Raw genomic sequence first — 21359 nt, forward strand, 5'->3', positions numbered from 1 at the left:
TTGCATCCCATTGGCATGAAGGATCAGAGTTCCCCGGCCAGAGATCAAACTCACGCCCCTTGAAGTTTCCACTGCAGAACCTTAACCACTGGACCACCAGAAAGTCCCATACATGTCTTTTTATTCCAAACTGCTTCAGTGTGCATTTCCTGAGAATATAAACATTCTCTCATAACTACAGCACAATTATTCAGTTCCAGGAAATTTAACATAAAACACTTTGCCCTAACTTACCATATGTAGTTCAATGGACCCAATAATATCCTTTATAAAATTTCTTCCCTCCAGTCCAGGATCACATGTTGTATTTGTATCCTTAGTTTCCTTTAATCTAGAAAATTGTTTTTGGAGAAGATAGGCCTCCTCCCCTCTTGGTGTTGTCTAGGTTTTCCAGTATACTTACTTTACATACTTCTCCCTGAAATTAATAAGCAATCTTGGGGACACATTTAAAACAAATACTGTTTCTCATCGAAATTCCACACATCTCTTCCCTAAATTAGGCATCCAAAAAATCCTGCAGGACCAAACATTATGATGTCACAAAATGATTTTCTAATTCTAGTATTCTCTTACCAGTCAGTAGGAAACTCTCTCATCATCCTATTTATATATCTACCTACCTACTCATTATCAGTATGAGCTCACTAACTCCTTTTTTTCCCCCAGTAGTTTATAATTCATTACTGTCCTTAATTATTTGGGGGTTCAAATCACCCCAGATTTGGCTACTAGGATCACCCTGAACTCCATGTCATGTCATTTTGACATGCCCACATCCATTTTGGACAATGCCTTACTTTCTGGTTTATCAAGATAATCTAGTATTATTTTAAACCTACACTGCTCCAGCTCTGAAATCAACCATTTCTCCAAGGAGCTCGCATCCTTTTTAGTGGGAACTGGTATTAAAAACCAGTACAGTTCTACATTAAGCCATTTTTTATTATTCTTGTATATGTTTGTGGATTTGTCTGTTCTTCTTTTATCTTTTCTTCAGTGTCTTTAATCTTTCAAATGTTTATTCAAAACTTTGTATTTAGGGATTTACCCTAAATTTGCCCTTGTCTGTTATATATGGCAAATTTTGATTTTGCTTATAGTTTTTTGTCATGCAATTAAAATTTTTTAATGTAGTAAAATTTACCAGTATTTTCTTTCAATGTACCTTGATCTTGAGTCACAGAAAAATCTCCAAATTCACCTATATATGTTATTTGTATAGTTTTTGATATTTGTATCACTGATCCAGAGTTTATTTTTACGTATGGTGTGAAGAGGGGCTTTCTAGGTGGTGCTAGTGGTAAAGAATCTGCACGCTAATGCAGAAGACACAAGAGATGTGGGTTTGATTCCTGGATCAGAAGATCCCCTGGAGTAGGAAATGCCACCCCACTCCAGTATCCTTGCCTGGAAAATTCCACGGGCAAAGGAGGCTTGTGGGCTACAGTCCCTGGGGTTGCAGAGTCCAACACAACTGAGCACACAAAAAATGAGCTGAAGAACAGACCTAAGGTTATCTTTCCCCATCTAGTTGTAGTAACACTTTTTACTAAAATGTCTATTTTGTAACAGTGCTTTGAAACACTACTTTATATATCAGGTTTCCATATGTAGTTGCCTCCATATCTAAACTTTGTATCATTTCATGTATTTTCCCTTTAATGTTTCAAAACTCTTACACATTTTATTTTTCCAAATAAACTTCAGTACTAACTAGTTTAGCTCTGTATCAAAAAATTGTTGGGTATTATTAGGGTCTCATTAGATTTACTAACTTAGGAAGAAGTGACATCTTCATAATATTGAGATGTCTTAACTAAGAATATAAAATGTTTTTTATAGTCTGCATCATCTTAGGAATTTAACTATATTTTGTGGTTAATGTAAGTGCAATTTTTCCTTTTGTTATATTGTTGAATTATTTAGCACATTGTTGTTCAGTTGCTTGTGTCCAGCTCTTTCTGACCCTATCGATTGCAGCACACCAGGCTTTCCTGTCCTTCATGATCTCCTCGAGTATGCTCAAACTCATGTCCATTGAGTCAATGACGCCATCCAACCATCTCATCCTGTTGCTCCTTTCTCCTCATGCCCTCAATCTTTCCCAGCATCATAGTCTTTTCCAATGAGCTGGCTCTTTACAACAGGTGGCAAAAGTACTGGAGCTTCAGTATCAGTCCTTCCAATGAATATTCAGGGATGATTTCCTTTAGGATTGACTGGTTAGATTTCCTTGCTGTCCAAGGGACACTCAAGTGTCTTCTCCAACACCACAGTTCAAAAGCGTGAATTTCTTTGGCACTCAGCCTTCTTTAGGGTCCAATTCTCACATCCGTACGTGACTACTTGAAAAACCATAGCTCTGACTATATGGAACTTTGTTGGCAAAGTGATGTCTCTGCTTTTTTTTTAAGTGTTTAGGTTTGTCATAGCTTTCCTTCCAAGGAGCAAGCATCTTTTAATTTGTGCAGTCACTGTTCACACTGATTTTGGAGCCCAGGAAAATAAAGTCTGTCATTGTTTCCACTTTTCCCCCACCTATTTGCCATGAAGTGATGTGACTGGATGCCATGATATTAGTTTTTTGATTGTTGAGTCTTAAGCCAGCTTTTTGACTCTGCTCTTTCACCTTCATCAAGAGTACACTAAGGTGTATCATTTTATATCCGGTGATCTTGCTAAGTTATTTTGAAAGTTTTGTCGTTAATTTTCTAGGGTTTTCCAGATAAACTATCACATCACCTACAAAGAAACTTTTCTTTCCCATTATGCTTATAATTGTTTTCTTTTTCCTAACTGAATTGGTTCATACTTCTAGTACAATGTTAAACAGTGGAAACAAGGGGCACCCTTTCTTTCTGATTTATTGTTTCCTTACTAAGACACTAGTTTTAGGATTAAGGTGTGCGCATGTATGTATATGGTGCATGCTGCTGCTGCTGCTGCTAAGCCACTTCAGTCGTGTCCGACTCTGTGCGGCTAAGCCACTTCAGTCGTGTCTGACTCTGTGCTACCCCACAGACGGCAGCCCACATGTATATTTATGAAAATCACGTTAAGGAAGAATCCATCCATTCCTGTTTTCTTAAAAATTTCTATAAGGAATAGATCTTTCCTATTGTCACAGACTTACCCAGCATCTAAAAAGAAAGTATAATTGTTCTCCTTAGAGCTGTTAATATGGCAAATTATACATCAGTCGAGTTTCAAATACTGAATCATTCTTGTATTCCTACTACAAACCTTACTTTATCACAATATATTTGAATATAGTGTTAGAGATTGCACAACATTTAGGATTTTGCATTGATATTCACAAATGTCTAATTTTCATTTCTTTGCATTATTTTTAACAGGTTCAAAAACTGGTTATTAGTCTTGCTTCACAAAAATTAGATAGTTCCTTCATTTTCTACGGTCTGAAATGATTCATATAGCATTGGTCTCTAAAGGTTTCACAGAATCCTATGTGAAATTATTTGGGTCTGGTGTTTTGTGGAATAGGCGTTAGTTGCTCAGTCGTGTCTGACTCTTTGCAATCCTGTGGACTGTAGCCTGCCGGGCTCCTCCACGATTCTCCAGGCAAGAATACTGGAGTGGGCTGCTATTCCCTTCTCCAGTGGATCTTCTGGACCTAGGGGTAGAACCCAGGTCTCTTGCACTGGAATCTGATTCTTTACTGGTTGAGCCACCAGGCAAGCTATTTGTAGGATAGCTCCTTAATAAATTTCTCCATCTCTTCTACAGAAAGTGTTGAAGTATTTTTTTAAAATAAATCTCTGGTGAGATCAATTTTCTTAAATTGTATTTTCCTAATAATCCATTTCATCTAGTTTTCAAATTTATTTGCATAGTGTATGCAAAATAGTTGTTTATGATTTTCTCAATGTCTTTTGTATCAAATTATTATCCTTTTGTTATGCATTCTGTATGTCTATGCATCTTCCTCTCCCCCTTGATTAAACTAGCTAATGGTTTACTTATTTTGTGAATTTCAATACAAAGGTCCAGGATTGACCCATCAATTTTACGTATAGTTTTCTCTGCTTTTTAACAAATTAATTTCTACATTTACCTATTACTCCCTTTGTTTCCTGTGTTTTGCTTTGGCTTACTTTGCTGTTCTTTTTCGTTTCTGAGTTGGGAATTATTTATTTTCAATCTTTTATTTTTACTATGCTAAAGTAACCAAGAAGGGAAACTGATGCTATCTGAGGAGGCTTTACAAATAGCAGAACAAAGAGAAGCTGAAAGCAAGGGAGAGAGGAGAGGTACATCCAATTAAATACAGAGTTCCAAAGAATAGCTGGGAAAGACAAGAAGGCCTTCTTCAATGAACAGGGCTTAATAATAGAAAAAAACAACAAAAGAGGCAAGACTCGAGATCTCTTCAGGAAAACTGGAAACATCAAGGGGCCATTCCAGCCAAAGATGGGCACAATAAAGGATAAAAATGGTAGAGACCTAGTAGACGCAGAAGAGATCAAGAAAAGACAGAATACACGGAAGACCTGTATAAAAAAGATCTTAATGAACCAAATTACTACAATGGTGTGGTTAGTCACCCAGAGCCAGATATTCTGGATTGTGAAGTCAAGTGGGCCTTAAGAAGCACTGCTGTTAATAAAGCTAGTGGATGTGATGAAATTCCAGCAGGACTATTAAAAATCCCTAAAGGATGATGCCATCAAGGTTTTGCATTCATTATGTCAGCAAATCTGGAAGACCCAGCAGTGGCCACAGGACTGAAAAAGGTCAATCCTCATCCTAATTCCCAAGAAGGATGGTACCAAAGAATGTAACCATCGGACAACTGCACTCATCTCCCATACTAGTAAGGTCATGCTTAAAATCCTGCATGCTAGGCTTCAGCATTATGCAAACTAAGAACTTCTAGATGTCCAAGCTGGGCTTAGAAAAGGAAGAGGAACTGGAGATTAAACTGCCAACCTTCGCTGGATTACAGAGAAAGCAAGGGAATTTCAGAAAAACAACCATCTCTGTTTCATCAACTAGACTAAAGCCTCTGACTGTGTGGATCATGACAAACTGTGGAAAGCTCTTAGAGAGATGGGAATACCAGATCATCTTACCTATCTCCTGAGAAACCTGTATGTGGGTCAAGAAACAACAGTTAGAACCCTGTATGGAACAACTAATTGGTTCAAGATAGAGAAAGGAGTACAACAGGGCTATCTGCTGTCACCCTGTTTAACCTACATGCTGAGCACATCATGAGAAATGCCGGGCTGGATGAGTTATAAGCTGGAATCCAGATAGACGGGAGAAACATCAACAACCTCAGCTTTGCGCATGATACCACTCTAATGGCAGAATGCAAAGAAGAACTTAAGAGCCTCTTGATGAGGGTGAATGAGGAGAGTGAAAGAGCTGGCTTAAGACTAAATATTAAAAAAACTAAGATAATGGCAGCTGGCCCCATTTAGTTCAGTTGCTCAGTCGTGTCTGACTCTTTGCGACCCCATGAACTGCAGCATGCCAGGCCTCCCTGTCTGTCACCACCTCCCGGAGTCTACCCAAACCCATATCCATTGAGTCGGTGATGCCATCCAACCATTTCATCCTCTGTCGTCCCCTTCTCCTCCTGCCCTCAATCCTTTCCAGCATCAGGGTCTTTTCAAATGAGTCAGCTCTTCGCGTCAGGTGGCCGAAGTATTGGAGTTTCAGCTTCAACATCAGTCCTTCCAATGAACACCCAGGACTGATCTCCTTTAGGATGGACTGGTTGGATCTCCTTGCAGTCCAAGGGACTCTCAAGAGTCTTCTCCAACACCACAGTTCAAAAGCATCAATTCTTCAGCACTCAGCTTTCTTTATAGTCCAACTCTCACATCCATACATGACTACTGGAAAAACCATAGCCTTGACTAGACGGACCTTTGTTGACAAAGTAATGTCTCTGCTTTTTAATATGCTGTCTATGTTTGTCATAGCTTTCCTTCCAAGGAGCAAGTGTCTTTTAATTTCACACCTGCAATCACCATCTGCAGTGATTTTGGAGCCCCAAAAAGTAAAATCATTATTGCATGGCAAATAGAAGGGGAAAAGGTGGAAGTAGTGACAGATTTCCTCTCCTTGGGCTCCAAAATCACTACGGACGATGACTGCAGCCATGAAATTAAAGGACACTTGGTCCTTGGAAGAAAAGCTATGACAAACCTAGATTGTGTTGAAAAGCAGCGACATTATTCTGTCGACAAAGATCCATATAGTCAAGGCTATGGTCTTCCCAGTGGTCACGTACGGTTATGAGAGCTGGACCATAAAGAAGGCAGAATGCCAAAGAATTGATGCCTTCAAACTGTGGTGCTGGAAAAGACTCCGGAAAGTCCCTTGGACAGCAAGGAGATCAAACCAGTCCATCTTAAGGGAGATCAACCCTGAATAGTCACTGGAAGGACTGGGGCTAAAGCACCAGTATTTTGGTCATCTGATATAAACAGATGACTCTTCAGAAAAGTGCCTGATGCTGGGAAAGATTGAGGGCAGAAAGAGAAGAGGGTGTCAGAAAATGAGATGGCTGGATGGAATCACTGATGCAATGAACAAGAACTTGGGCAAACCCCATGAGATTGGTTGAGAGACAGTGAGACCTGGCAATGCTGCAGTCCATGGGGTTGCAAAGAGTCGGAGAAGACTGTGTGACTGAACAACAAAGTAACCAGATGAGGCCAAAGATGGAGTTGCTCATGCTGAGCCCCAAGTCAGAAAACCACAATTTAGTGGTTAAGTTGCTACACTCAGGTTTTCCAGAAGAGACAGGCCTAGGTCAACCTAGGCACAAATCAGCACAAATTACCTGACACAGCTCCAAAACCTCCTTTTCCTCCATTAAGGCAAGTAACACCATTTTAACCAATCAGTAAATGTCTAGTAAAACTTCCTTGTTCTTCTTGCTCACTTTGGTCTATCAAAATCTCTTGGCCTTGTGCAGCTTTTCACAACTCCTTTCTAACCGCTAGACTGGATGCTGTCCAATGTATCAACTGCTGATAAAGCCCAAAAAACCTTTAAAAGTTACATACGCATTTTCCTTGAACAACTGACTGATAATTTAGGAGTATGAATTTTCTACTGCTCACGGCTTTAAGTGTATTCCACAGATTCTTATACATATGTAGTATTTTCATTATTGTTATTTTTATAAACTCTGCACTTTGTTTGCATTCCCCTTTTACCCAAGAGTTAGTATTTTCAAACTGAGGCATAATTTTGAATGCCTATCAAGATGCAGAACTTCTCTATCACTCTAGAAAACTCTCTCATGTCCTTTCCCAGTCTGTTTTTCTCCTCCCCGCAGTTTTAGTACCATTGGTTAATTTTGCATATATTTAAGATTCTATATAAATCGAATAAAACTGTATGGACATTTCTGGTATCTAATTTATTTCACTCAGCACAGTGGTTTTGAGATTTATCCATGTTATTACATGTACAATGGCTCATTGCTTCTTACGGCTGAGTGCTACTCAACTTTCTCAATATCCATTCTCCACCCAGACTTGATTGCTATGAATAAAACTGCTATGAACATATTTGCCAAGACTTTATAACATATAATAGAAGGTTACTAAAGTTAAAGATGGAAGTGGCTTTTTTTGCTTTTTGGTTTGCTTTTGTGTTCTTGAATGGAACCTAGTGATGTTTTCATCATTAAGCAACGATTTTTGTGAATACTCGGTGTTTGAAATATAGTCTCTATTAGGATGTAGTGATGGACATACCTGAAGATCTCTGCCTTATTATGTTGTTAGAGCTTTCATATTCTTATATTTTGTCTACAACAACTATCTAGTGTTAAAGTATTAAAGTCTTGAAATTTTAGTGCTTCTTTTCACTACTTCCATTTTTTTTTTTTTTACAGCTTCTGATTTACACAGATCGTTGGTGTTATTTGGTTCATATATTAACTATTATATCTGTTGTGAATTGTGGTTTTAGCATTATAAACTGTCTTCCTTTGTCTTGTTCAAGGCTTTTTGGTTTGACTTCTGTTATTAGCATTGCCAATCCTGCTGTCTTATTATCTGTTTGCCCAGTATATCTTCAGCCGTTCTTTTGTTTTTAGCTGTTTCAAGGGCCTTTTGTCTGTTATAACATGGGTTTTGATTTTCTGATCCAGTTTTACAATATTTTTAGTTGGTGATGTTCCACTATTTCTTGCTGTGTATGTTGTTTTTGAGAAATCCAAAACCATTCTAATTCTCTGGCCCCTGTCACTTCATCTTTTTGCCTGGAGGCCCTGAGAATTTTTCAGAATCTTTAAAGTTGCATAGGTTTACTATCTTGGCGTTTATCTTCTGGTATGAGATTTTGACGTATTCAAAATTCAGAAAGTTTGTTTCCAGAAAGTTTTCTTGGATTATGGCTTTAAATGTTATGCTTTTATTCTTTTGCCTTCTTGAGAAACATCAATTACATGCGACTTTCTGGACCCATCTTTCATTGAAATTATCACTGTCATTCTCTTGGTCTTCCTGTTTTTCTTCTATGCGTTTTATCATATTTGCATTTGACTCTCTTGTCTGTTAGCAATTTGTAACTTAGCCTTCATTTCTGTTACAATTTTTCCCTCTCTTTTCTCAGTTTAATCTGACTTTATTTTTTCCTGTCTTTTGTCCCTTTCTGTTCTGTTTTCTATTTGAGTGAAGGTGCTTTTCCTCACTTTTATCTCCAAATACTGGTTTTAAGATGTTTTATTTCATCTTGAGTATCACTGTGTCAATTTTCTTCTGCCTCACATTTTTCTTCTTCTGGGGATAAGGAGAGATATTCATCAGCTCCATACACTCTGATTCGCATTGTTTGTTTCTTCTTATAGAAGTTCTGAATGGATATGATTTACTCTTTTCTATTTCTATTCACTTCATGGTCAGAGTTCCCAATTCAAGAACACCCTCTTTCTTTTTCTGCAAGATTATTTTCTTCCTCTTCCTCCTTCTTTTTATCCATGACTCTTAAGTCTCTATGCCTTCATTTCTTTCCTATGAAGCACCGATCATTTCAGGTTACCAATTCTGGTACTGCTTGCTTTCTAGCTCTTCTCTGTGGTTAGAGCTGTGAACTAGCAGATTTCAAACCTGTGTTCAGTACTTTGGAACTTAAGTGCTGAATTTCTCTTTTGGAAGTGGTATTTTTGTGCTTCATTTAAGCCTTCCATGGCCCAAAACTCTATCAATAAACCTGTTAATACTTTCATTTCCCACTCTTCACATAGTCCGACGGATCTCTTGGAATCTGATTTCTCTATGTTAAGGTAATTTGAAGGTTGTGTTAATTTGTTTCTTAATGCTGAGGCATTAAGCATTGTAATACAACTAATACTCATATGATGCTTAGTATGTAGTAAGGACATTCTAAACAGTTAATATGAAGTAATGCATTTAATCCTTACAACTATTATTACTCCCTTTCTACAGATGAGGAAGCAGAGGTTCAAACAGATTAAGTGATTTGCTCAAGGTCATACAGCTAAAATGAACGCTAGCAATATGAATCAAGGGAATAATCTTAAATTTATGTTCAATTTTAACTTATTTTCTCTTTCTTTCTTAATTACGGTTCTAATTTCTACAGGCACAGAAAACAAAGACCAAGACCAAATAAATCTGTTTCAGGTAATATGACATTTTGAACACTTTGTTCTTCAAAATAAAACTGAGAAATCACATTAGGTACTCATACAGTCACTCAAGACTTGAAATATAAGGTGATGAGATAACTTATAAGGTGATGGGGAAACCTTGCCTAATATTAGGGCATATATGGTAACTGCTCATCCAACACAGAGGACATCAAAAGAAGGTATCTGAAACTCATACACCAGGTAATGGAAGTTTACTATTTAGAATTATGGAGACAGATACTAAATCAAAGATAAAGAATTAAAAATAACTGTCTCATGAAAGCTGAACTGGGAAAAGACTGCTGCAAGGGATCTTTCCTAGGGGTACTTTTATTATGATTTACATGGTACTATCAAGTGCATGCATTACTTTTATAGAAATAAATTTTTATTAACTACCTCTAAAAAATTTAATAAACTGGTAAAAATAGACTGATGATATCTGGCATCAGCAAATTTATGTATGAGAGAAAAAGCACTCATATATATTCACATAGAAAGGCAAATGTATGCCATCTTTTTGGAAAGTAATTTGTATTACTTACGAGATGAGTATGTCTGTTGACCAGGGAATTCCACCTTAAGGAACTCATCCTTCAGAAACACTCATACGACACAAGAATCCATGTGGAAGGCTATTTCTTATAGTAATAATGTAATAGCAAAAAAATGAAGGCAATCTATCCATTAGTAGGTAGATGATTAACAACAGGTAAAATACTGATTGAAAAAAAATAAATTGCCAAATATGAGTAATATGACTCATTTTTTTATTAAAAGAAATAATATGTGCTGGTATACATGGAGATTGATATATATATGTTTATGTATATATTTAGAAAGATTCTGGAAGGACTAGCTAAACTACTAACAGGGTGAGAATGGGATAGGAAGGTAATTTTAACTTTTTCATATTCTTTTTTTTAAATAGCAAATATGTAACACTTCTATAATGAAAAATAAAACAAAAAAGAGGTTTTTATAGTGATGAAATACAGGAAGAAGTCACAAATTGTGGTAGAATTTCATTTTCCTACCGTGATGGTCTCCCTGAAGAAACTTCCTCCTTACACAATCTACAAAGGAATTAAAAGGTATAACCATTAATTTATTCATATAATCACCCACAGGTTCCAATAAAAGTGTAAACCTCTCCAGGAGAAATTTTACAGAAAATATTTTAGACTCTAAATGCAAACACATACAAATATGCAACCAAGTAATAATAGTATAGGTCTTCCCTGGTGGCTGAGTGGTAAAGAATCCACCTGCCAATGCAAGAAATGCAGGTTTGATCTCTGGGTCGAGAAGATACCCTGGAGAAGGAAATGGGAACCAACTCCAGTATTCTTGCCTGGCAAATCCCATGGACAGAGGACCCTGATGGGCTAAACTCCATGGGGTCACAAAAGAGTCAGACACAACTTAGCAACTAAATAACAAGTTAATAATATAATCTCAGTATGAATAAACTAATCAAAAGTTAAACCAATTCTCCATTATCCATACCAATAGGGTACAGTGGCCCATATAATTGACAGTCTTATATTTAATCATGGAATCTAAGTTTTCCAGAATCCTAAGTTTGAAAGTTGTATGTGTAAATCAATGAAGTTCAAAATAAGAATTAACATATACTCTGTAATGACGCAGAGAAGCTATGGAGCTACTCAGTTCTTGCTGTTCTCTTCCTCACTCCCCTATCAAAATACAATTTACTGTGCTAAACAGAAGTGCCTTCATGCTTTTTAAACTTACTATTAGGACAAAAATAAACGATAAAGATTTGGGATTGTTGGGCTTTTGTTTCCCACAAGTTCAACGTGAAAGAACATACCTATCCCAATGATATAATCATTAAAACTGAAAGCAATAATATCTTGAATATCCCACCCAGAGAAACTGAAAAGTACCCAGAGAAGGATAGGACAATATTCTACATAACAATATTCTAACATGTAAAGCTACAGTGAGCAAAAGGAAATTATCTTTGATATATAAAAAATACAAATTTCTATCTCTTTGGGTTCAACTTCTGGTACTTTATTACTTAGGACTTTGGATGTTAACAATTACTTGGGTCTCAATTTCCCTCTCTTCTAGATAAAGAAAACACCACTTACCACACAGGAAGATGTCTGAAAAATAAAATAATTCGTATGAATGGTCCTTCAGTTCTTCAGAAGACAGTTATGAATCCTTAAGTATGAACCTTTTGAAAAGCTAATTAAAAATAAAATGACCTCATCAAAATTAAGTCTGAAATGCACTAACCTAGATGGTCTTTAAGATCATTCATTATTAGGTATCAATTCCATTCAAATAACAGAATTCATATTAAGGCTAGGCTAAAGTGTAAATGTATTTTAAATAATCAAACAAGAGTTTTTATTAATCTTAATGTAACAAAAATAGGTTAAATAGGTTATTCATCATCGTGTTAATTTGATATACCTAAAAATACTGATGTAAAATGATGACATTCTCTTGGTGTTTATCTTTCAAAAATATATTTGGAGCTGGTTGCTCAAAATATGTACAACCACTAACAATAATAACTATAGGGTATTGATAATGGAACAGTTGAAACACACGCAAGTGAGTTATTTCTTTGGTATATAAAATAATCTGAAACTAATTAAAGTTTTAAGTCTAATAGTAAAGTGAATCAATGGTATTATCTAATATGTACTGAGTAATATACACAAAAATCATGCTGAGTACCAGAAACGCAAAAAAGTGTTAAACTTAATATGCATGTCCTAACACTAGACTATAAACTACGGCCAAATAGTTGGGAGGACAAGAAATCACTAAATTAATGAGTATTGTATACAACTAGTTCTATAAGTATGAATTAGATAATATAGTGAAAAGGGAAAAAAGAAAAAGGCATTCTGGAAAGATATCTTAACATTTTACAGTTTACATTTTATTATATAGTGGTCATCACATCTGACTGGAGGTTTATAGAAACCTTTGAAGGAAGGCAGGACTGATGTCTGGCCCTTATGTAGATGAGGAAAATGAAGCTTGACAGATCACAGGTGAGGAGGTGGCAGAGCAAGAGCCAGGCCAGTCTGACAACTCTGTCCACAGCTCATATCCACTATGTTACATTTTAAGTTATCAATCCTAACATCAGAACTAGAAAATACCTCAGAAATCTTCTCATACAGTGTTTGTCTAACCGGTCTGATAAAAACTTTTCTGAAGCATGCATTTCTAGGTTCCACTGCAGACCTATTGAATGATAACCTGTAAGAGAGAGGTTTATATTTTTACAAGATTCCCAACAAGTGATTCTGGTGATGAGCTTGGAAAACACTATCCTCTATCTGTATGTCCAATGTGGCAGACATGTAGCTATTTAAATTTACACCTGATTAAATCAGATTGGAAATTGGGTTCCTTGGTCCCATTAGCTAACCTTTTTAAGAGCTCAAGAGACACCTGTCACTGGTGGCCACCATACAGATGGCACAGATATAGGATGGTTTCATCACTGCAGAAAGTTCTATTGGATAATGTTAATTCTAAACCAACCCTTCTACTCTAAGGATGAGAAAACTGAGGCACAGAATCTTGTCCAGCAAGGGCTACGAAGTTATTCAGTGGCAGAAGTGAAATGCTAACCTAGTTTGTCAGTGCCCCTCATACTATATCACTTCATCCCCTCAAATTCAGGGTTTATTCAAACGGGAATTATTTTCTTTCCACCCTTCCTTGTGGGCTGCAGTAAAGAAAGAAGAGAAATTCTAAATTTGTGGAAATAAAACTTATTAAAAAAAAAAGCATTTAAAATTAATGATTAAATCACACTATTTTGCAATTTTTATACACAATTAAAAGTAGCCTTGGAGAGTTAAGAATACCCTAGTGTTAGGAGGCATAGCTTAGTTTAACTGTTAAGTCCTTCCTCTTCTACCATCATGATGTGTTTATCTTTTGAATCTGAAATTAAATAATACATTTTAACTGGCTTATCTTAACATTATAAATGTGAAAAAGTTAAATTTTCTTTGGCAAACATTCCATTTTAAAGATGAAAAATTGAGAAACAAAGGAGCAACCAAAAGAACAGTGACCTCTAACTTTAGGATGTGGTCACTCAAATCACTGAGAATGCTTGGCTTTTAGTAATCTAGTAGTTTATTATTGATAAAACTAGTATGCTATTTTCACTTCTAAGCTATAGTTTTACCTTCCTTTGACTACTATGTTACATTTAAAACAATTTAAATTGTTTTAATTTCCAATGTAACTGACGGTTTGAAGCCTCTGAACACCTATGGTTTATATACTAATTAAATCAACATATAATCAGTCATAAAAATATACAGTAGTATCTTCTTTAAAAATAAAACCAGTTGTTCCTGTCTAGTATGTTTATGATGCAAATATCTCCAAAGTCAGTCAATGTAAGTCATGACAGTTTACGTTTAAAGTGAATAGGAACTCGGGAACTCCATATTAATGGAAACTTTCGAGACAGAATTATACAGCTCCATTAACTTTTACCACTTATCTAGTATTCACTCCCTTGTTAACTTCTAGTGACTAAATTTAGTGAAAAATATATGTCAAAGTGTGTATAAAAAAGGGTATAAAATAAAAAAGTTGTACAGTTAAAAAACTGTCCTAAGATACTTATGAACAGATCTTTACTCAAGACAGTTTCTGCCATAATTTGCAAAGCACCCAGAAGCCCAGAGTATGGTGTTCTATATAAATAGAAGCTACTTGTTATTCAGAGAAGGAGGTGGTACAAAAAAAGACAGCTATTTTCTTTCTAACCACTCATTGGTGTTGAGGTAAAGAAACAAAAAAAATACAGTGTAAGCACATTAAAATACTTGGAGAGCAACAGTCTCCAAATTTTAAGAAAAAAATTTCTGTGCTCTAATATTTTAAAGAGGGGATTGGGAGTTTAAAGTGAAATTTATTCTCTGGCTTTTATACTAGATTCATTGGTGTTATTTAGTTGCTAAGTCGTATATCTGACTCTTTTGGGACCCCAGGGACTGTAGCCCGCCAGGCTCCTCTGTCCATGGTATTTCCCAGGTAAGAATACTGGAATGGGTTGCCATTTCCTTTTTTAGGGATCTTCCCCACCCAGGGATTGAGCTTACAGCTCCTGTAGTGGCAGGCAGATTCTTTACCATGGAGCCAACAGGGAAGCCCACCGGATTCATTACTTTTACATTAGGAAGAGGAAAACGTGTGCCCCCAAGATTCCTATGCCAATAAGACAACTTTTGGAAGCAGCATAGCTCACCAAATGAAGAAGAATATTAGAAAAATTCTAAGTGACAGTAGTAGTACTGAACTATCTCAACCACTGTGTGATAACTGCTGGTGCATACCAATGTAAGGAGGATGAAAAATACTGCAAACTCTAGACAAAGATTATAAAGCATTGCAACAAGTTTCAAATCTCATTAAAAATTGGAAAAAAAATAGAGAAAGTATTGTGAAGGGGGGCCCTGAGAAGGAAGCCCAGCTTGAAAGAAAAACATAGTTCCAAAGGCGGGGGGTGCAGTTCTGATTATCCCTCTGCCAAGAGCTGCTTCCTATAGGCTTTGGTACTATCTCCAAAAGGCGATTTTAGGCATCCTTAAGAAAAGTTACTTAGACATAGAGAAATGTGCTTTGGGGCAGGATCCTGAAATTTCTAACTTTAAAAAAAAAAAAAAAAAAGCACTAGTGAGAAAAAACAGCCATGAAATCCCTAGATCCTATTTTCCAAGCTTCCTGTAGAAAAACAGCATCCATTCTCAGACATATAAGCCTGCACATCTGAACTGACCTAGCCAAGTTTCAGCCGGCCCTCACTATCTTTTAAGCCCTCCTTCCCCCACTTCCTGGCCGTTCTTTCCTGGCACACAAAATATAGGCCACTGAGAACAGTGGGGTGGGTGAGGAGGATGTGAGAGAAAATTTGAGAAGTAAAAGGGGAATCCACTTAACAAAGACATGAATGAGACTGAAAAGTCTAATAAGGATAAACAAACAACAATCATAACAACTGAACAGAAAGGGCTTTCCCAGGCAGCAGCGAGCGCTCAGTGTTTGGAGGGGTTTAGGCAGAGGCCAGGCTACCTACCACTTGTCAGGGAGGCTGCACAGGGGACGGCGGCTTTGGGTGACCTCTAATGTCTCTTCCGACTCTGAAATGTTAGGATTCTTATTTCACAAAAGAGAATAATACAATGGTCATAAAAGCCCACCAACTTAGAACCCTTTTAAAAGGCGACTACTTCCCAAACACCACTCCCATCTCCTCTCCCTCCCACACGTGCCCACTCCGCCCCTTTTCAATTTTTCCACCTCCACGTGCGAAACGCCTCGCGGCGCCTGCCCCACAGCTTTGAGGCGCCTTCCCACGCAAAGCACCCGAACTCTGCCCCGCGGGAGACGTGAGGACTCCACTTCTCGACCCTGGGCGGCCAAAAAAGGAAGTCTCAAATCCAGTCTTTCTCCCCCAGCCAGAGCTAAGGGGGGTGGGGTGGGGTGGAATGAAGAGAAGAACTTTCTTCTAAAATTTGTTTTCCAGATAGTGAAGGGGATAGGGGAGAACCCAGAAGAGTCCAGGGCTGAAAGGAGTGGGGGGAGGGGACACCCCCCAATCGTTTAACGGCCGGCAGGGGGAGGGGGGCTCCGGAGGTGGAGGGGGCGTGGGATAGGAGAAGCAGGCCTGGGAGCGGGGTCAGGGGGCTGCACGGGTTCCTGGGGTCAGGGAGCTGCGGGCGTCCCCCCCACCTGGCACACAAAGCAGCTGCCGCGCTCGGCTCTCACCAGATCCTTTGTGTTTTCCATCAGGGCCTCATGGGTAGGGGTTGTCCGTGCTCCCCGGGCCCGCGGCGCCCCCTCCCGAGCTGGGGGCAGGCGCCTCTCCCCGGGACTACGGCGACTACAGGGGAGCCCCGGCTGGGCCCAGACTAGTGGCGGCTACGACAGCCCCCGGATTTCCCCCCTTTAACTCGGGTGGCCCCAGGATATCAACAACATTAGCATAGCCCTCCCTCCCCAACGCGCCTGCGCCGTGACCCGCGCCCCGATTGGCCCGCTTCCCTACATACCCTCCTCTCTGTCTTCCAGCGTGGGACCCTCTGCAGGCTCCGTACTCCAAGGGTCGTACCAAGACGAAGGGGTGGAAAAGGCGATTAGGTTTCGTGTAAGTCGAGTGGTTAAAAAGGCAGGAAAAAGAGTAAAAGTTTCAGCCTGTCATCTCTGGCTTTCTTTCTATCCTTTCAATCAGTTACAGCTGCGAAGTTATGTTGGAAAAAAATTTCCACTCCAGTCACGCCGCTTCCCCCTCCACCCGGAAGATTGGTCCTCCCGGAGGAACTCCCATACGGGGAGGGGCTCGTGAGGGGAGTGGGCGTTACACAAGAGCACAGTGTTGGTCACGTGCTCAAAGGCGGTGCAGCCTTCTTCCGGCCACCTGCGGCCTCAGCGCATGCGCAGTGAGGTTCCACGTGAGCGCCTGCGTTTCTTCTCAAACCCAAAGATGCCGCCAGAAAGAGAGCGCCGAGTGACACAGGACCGTAAGACCCAAGTGAGGCCGGAGCGGAGAGCCGGAGCGCGGTGGGGCGGGTCGCCCCGAAAGGCTCCCCCCTCATGCCAGCGGAAGTCGCTGGCCTGGCCGCGCGCGGCGGCCGCTGAAATCTCAGTTGCGGCGGAGGAGGAGAAACGGCTCCGACTGCGGAACCGTCTGATAATAGAGGAGGACAAGCCAGCAGCAGAGCGGTGCCTGGAGGAGCTGGTCTTCGGTGACGTGGAGGACGACGAGGACGCGCTGCTGCGGCGTCTGCGGGGCCCGCGGGTGAGGGAGGCCGCCTCGCGCGGCTTGGGCCCGGGGTGGGCTGCGAGCCCCCGGGGGCGGAGCCTGCGGTGCCTGGAAGCGCTCAGGTGGTAGGGAGCCGGGAACATGGGCGCCTTGGGGTGCCAGCTTTAAAGTCCTGGGAGGGCGGAGACCGCGCCTTTCTTCGCCCGCTTGGGAGCCGCTGCGTCAGATATCCAGTAGGCACTCAATACATACTCGTTTGCGTGCGCGCGCGTACAGTCGCTTCAGTCCTGTCCGACTCTGCAACACTGTGGATTGTAGCCCACCAGGCTCCTCTGTCCTTGGGATTCTCCAGGCAAGATTATTGGAGTGGGTTGTCATGCCTTCTCCTGGGGATCTTCCTAACCCAGGGATCGAACTCGCGTCTCTTTAAGTCTCCTGCATTGGCAGGCGGGTTTTTTACTACTAGCGCCACCTGGGAAGCCCGCATACTCGTTTAGGCTGTTTTAATCGTGAGCATCTTTCGTGGCTCATCCCAACTATCTTCTCCCCCTTAGTCGTTGCATCACCTGCCTCAATACTATGCGGTGATTCCGGAGTGCCGCTTCGTTTGCGAAATCAGAATTTCTGAGCACAGAACTGGCAGTCTGTTTGTGGAATTAGAATTCCTGCGCACAGGCCTGGGAGTCTGATGTTTTAAGAATCATACCAAATGATTAACTGGCCAACTTTTGTATTCGTCTTTTAAATATTTGTGAGCCAATTTGGCGGCAGATTCTTTTCCTGGCAGTGAAAACTCTGCATGATTTAGTTCAGTTCAGTTGTTCAGTCGTACCCGACTCTTTGCGACCCCAAGAACCGCAGCAGCCAGGCCTCCCTGTCCATCACCATCTCCCAGAGTCTACCCAAACCCATGTCCATTGAGTCGGTGATGCCAATCAACCATCTCATCCTCTGTCTCCCCTTCTCCTCCTGCCCTCAATCTTTCCCAGCATCGGGGTCTTTTCAAATGAGTCAGCTCTTCCCATCAGGTGGCCAGAGTACTGGAGCTTCAGCTTCAACATCAGTCTTTCCAATGAACACCCAGGACGTAGCTCCTTTAGGATGGACTGGTGGGATCTCCTTGCAGTCCAAGGGACTCTCAAGAGTCTTCTCCAACACCACAGTTCAAAAGCGTCAGTTCTTCGGCGCTCAGCTTTCTTTATAGTCCAACTCTCACATCCATACATGACTACTGGAAAAACCATAGCCTTGACTAGACGAACCTTTGTTGACAAAGTAATGTCTCTGCTTTTTAATATGCTATCTAGGTTGGTCATAACTTCCTTCCAAGGAGTAAGCATCTTTTAATTTCATGGCTGCAGTCACCATCTGCAGTGATTTTGGAGCCCAAAAGAGTAAAGTTAGCCACTGTTTCCCCATCTATTTGCCATGAAGTGATGGGACCAGCTGCCATGATCTTAGTTTTCTGAAAGTTTAGCTTTAAGCCAACTTTTTCATTCTCCTCTTACAGTTTCATCAAGAGGCTCTTTAGTTTTTCTTCACTTTCTGCTATAAGGGTGGTGTCATCTGCATATCTGAGATGATTGATATTTCTCCAGGCAATCTTGATTCCAGCTTGTGCTTCCTCCAGCCCAGCGTTTGTCATGATGTACTCTGCATATAAGTTAAATAAGCAGGATTGATTGATTATAGTTTTTTTGCACACTTAAAGAATCCTTTATCTGGCTTATCTTCCAAGATAGGAAGTCCTAGGCAATTTCTAGGCACTGGAAGAGAAACAGCAATGGACAAAAACTGGCAAACATCCCTGCCTTTTTGGAGTTAGATACTAGTGGCAGAGGCAGAAGATAAAACTCAACTATGTCAGTGAAATGCTGAAGAAAAGACATTCAAGAAAGGAAAATTAAATTTGTGTAGAGGGAGCCTATAAAATAATACATAGGGTAGTCAAGCAAAGCCTTCCTGAGAATCACTCAGTTTGATAAAGAAACACAGACCTAGCAAGTATCAGTTGATTGCCAGAACTTCATTTGGGTGCTTATGGGAGAGGTTGCAGAATCTAGCTGGGAGATAGAGAAATACTACTGGGAAAATGCTGAACTATGTGATAGTTTCCCAGTCAGGAAAAGAAACTGTGAAGTGGGGTTTGTTGGGCTTTGAAGGATCATAGGCTAATAATAGAGCAGGTAAAAATCATTTGAACATTCCTATCATGTGGTTTTGGGAAAGCTCAAGCTCACTTCAGGGAAAATTTTGTGGTCTAGATTTAGATTTGATTGTATAGTATAAAGTTTCTTAAGTAGGTAGGGGATCAAGAACAGTTAAGAAAAATAGAGAAGTGTGTCTTAAGAATATGAAATATGGGTTAGTCATGACGTTCAATCATGTTTTTTTATCTTTGGTGTCAGTCTGCCTGTGATCCTGTTATTCGTGTAGTTCTGATTTTCCCTGCTCTTTTATCTAACTTACCTTTTACTCTTGTCTTTTTTGGTCTTCTCAGCAAGTTGAAGTTTTCTCCTAGACTGTTCTGTCTTACCTCACCTGTCCAGGGGGTGGTGCATTTCTCTAATCTGGTTTTCTGTTCTGCCTCCAGCATTTGCTATGGTAGCGTTCTGTCCCATAATTTGATCAGAGGGCCATAAAAACAAAGCATTCTACAAACAGTGTAACTACCAAGTCTGCCACCATGAGATATGAAAGACTCAGTGCTTGTGGGTATTTTGTCTTCTCTAGGTTCAAGTACAGGAAGACTCAGATGACTCAGAAGTGGAGAAGGAAGCAAAAGATAATTTTGTACCTCAAAAGAAACCAGTTTGGCTGGATGAAGAAGATGAAGATGAGGAGATGTAGGTTGCCCAATTTTTTTCTGGAACCCCTCTGGATGCTTCAAAAGTTGCTTTTCAGGTTTTAAGAAAGTTCTCTTTCTGAATATGTGATTATGTGAAGATTTAAAAAGTACTGGAAAGTATATGGAAAAGATCATTCATAATCCCATCACCAAGGGAGAACCACTGTTACCATGTTGGCATGCATCTCTCCTCTCTTCTGTGCTCTATAGAAAAGCTAAGAGAGCAGAGTGTTTGGGGGTCAGACCTGAGTTTGCTTCCTAATTTGGCCAGTTCCTAACTGACTACAGGCCAGTTTGGAACCTATCTTTTCTCCTTTGTAAAATGGAGATAGTAACTATATCAGGAGGCTCTTGAGATTAAATAGTGTATGTAGAGCTCTTAACACATGCCTGAAATGGAGAAAAGACTAAAAAATACTAGCCACCATGCACAGTATGTACTTTGATGAAAATGTATTGTATTGCAAGCATGTCTCCCCAGTTAAAAAAAAAACTTTATAAATACTTTAAAATGGATATATTATTTATCCATTATATGATTTAACCATAATTTACATGGGCTTCCCAGATGGCGCTAGTGGTAAAAAACTCGCCTGCCAATGCAAGAGATGAAAAAGACACGGGTTTGATGCCTGGGTTGGAAAGATCTCCTGGAGAAGGACATGGCAACCCACTCCAGTATTCTTGCTTAGAGAATTCCATGGACAGAAGAGCCTGGTGGGCTCCAAGTCCATAGGGTTGCAAAGAGTTGGACACGACTGAAACAACTTAGCAAGCACACACGCATAGGGAAAATGTACTGTATTACAAGCATTTCTCCCTAATTAAAAAAAAAAAAAAAAATTTATCAACTTTAAAATGGATGTTCAATTCAGTTCAGTTCAGTCACTCAGTCGTGTCCGACTCTCTGCGACCCCATGAATTGCAGCACGCCAGGCCTCTCTGTCCATCACCAACTCCTGGAGTCTACCCAAACCCATGTTCATCGAGTCGGTGATGCCATCCAACCATCTCATCCTCTGTTGTCCCCTTCTCCTCCCACCCCCAATCCTACCCAGCATTAGGGTCTT

The 21359-nt window shown here is 39.9% G+C and overlaps 2 protein-coding genes and 1 long non-coding RNA gene across 54 annotated transcripts in view; 2 read left to right on the forward strand and 1 right to left on the reverse strand.

Annotated features, from left to right (window-relative positions):
* MBTD1 (mbt domain containing 1) overlaps window positions 1-17466 on the reverse strand; it is a 63894-nt gene extending 46428 nt beyond the window's left edge. For 8 of the 50 annotated variants that reach the window (XM_081583349.1, XM_081583339.1, XM_081583335.1 and 5 more), the window contains exons 1-5: window positions 16448-16625; window positions 15756-15819; window positions 12808-12907; window positions 11773-11872; window positions 10687-10725 (exon numbers count right to left, since the gene is read on the reverse strand). Coding sequence is in view for 3 of the 50 variants with exons in the window: in XM_081583348.1 (XP_081439474.1) it covers window positions 235-237 (3 nt within the window). In the remaining 47 variants the exon portion in view is untranslated. Of the gene's footprint in view, window positions 1-54; window positions 150-234; window positions 543-10686; window positions 10726-11765; window positions 11873-12807; window positions 12908-15755; window positions 15836-15979; window positions 16091-16447; window positions 16626-16731 lie in introns of those variants that run through there. The other 42 variants (XM_081583350.1, XM_081583340.1, XM_081583336.1 and 39 more) reach the window with 19 other exon arrangements.
* On the forward strand, window positions 4167-8004 carry LOC145543065 (uncharacterized). The gene is made up of 2 exons (XR_014080420.1): window positions 4167-5764; window positions 6366-8004. It is a non-coding gene; the product is annotated as an uncharacterized LOC145543065 (long non-coding RNA).
* Window positions 17137-21359, forward strand: part of UTP18 (UTP18 small subunit processome component) — a 64274-nt gene continuing 60051 nt past the window's right edge. For all 3 annotated transcript variants that reach the window (XR_014080413.1, XR_014080412.1, XM_081583364.1), the window contains exons 1-2: window positions 17137-17477; window positions 20175-20287. Coding sequence is in view for 1 of the 3 variants with exons in the window: in XM_081583364.1 (XP_081439490.1) it covers window positions 17163-17477; window positions 20175-20287 (428 nt within the window). In the remaining 2 variants the exon portion in view is untranslated. The remainder of the gene's footprint in view (window positions 17478-20174; window positions 20288-21359) is intronic.

The sequence above is a fragment of the Giraffa tippelskirchi genome, chromosome 3 (assembly GCF_054371585.1).
Source record: "Giraffa tippelskirchi isolate mGirTip1 chromosome 3, T2T-mGirTip1v1.2.pri, whole genome shotgun sequence".
Taxonomy (NCBI): domain Eukaryota; kingdom Metazoa; phylum Chordata; class Mammalia; order Artiodactyla; family Giraffidae; genus Giraffa; species Giraffa tippelskirchi.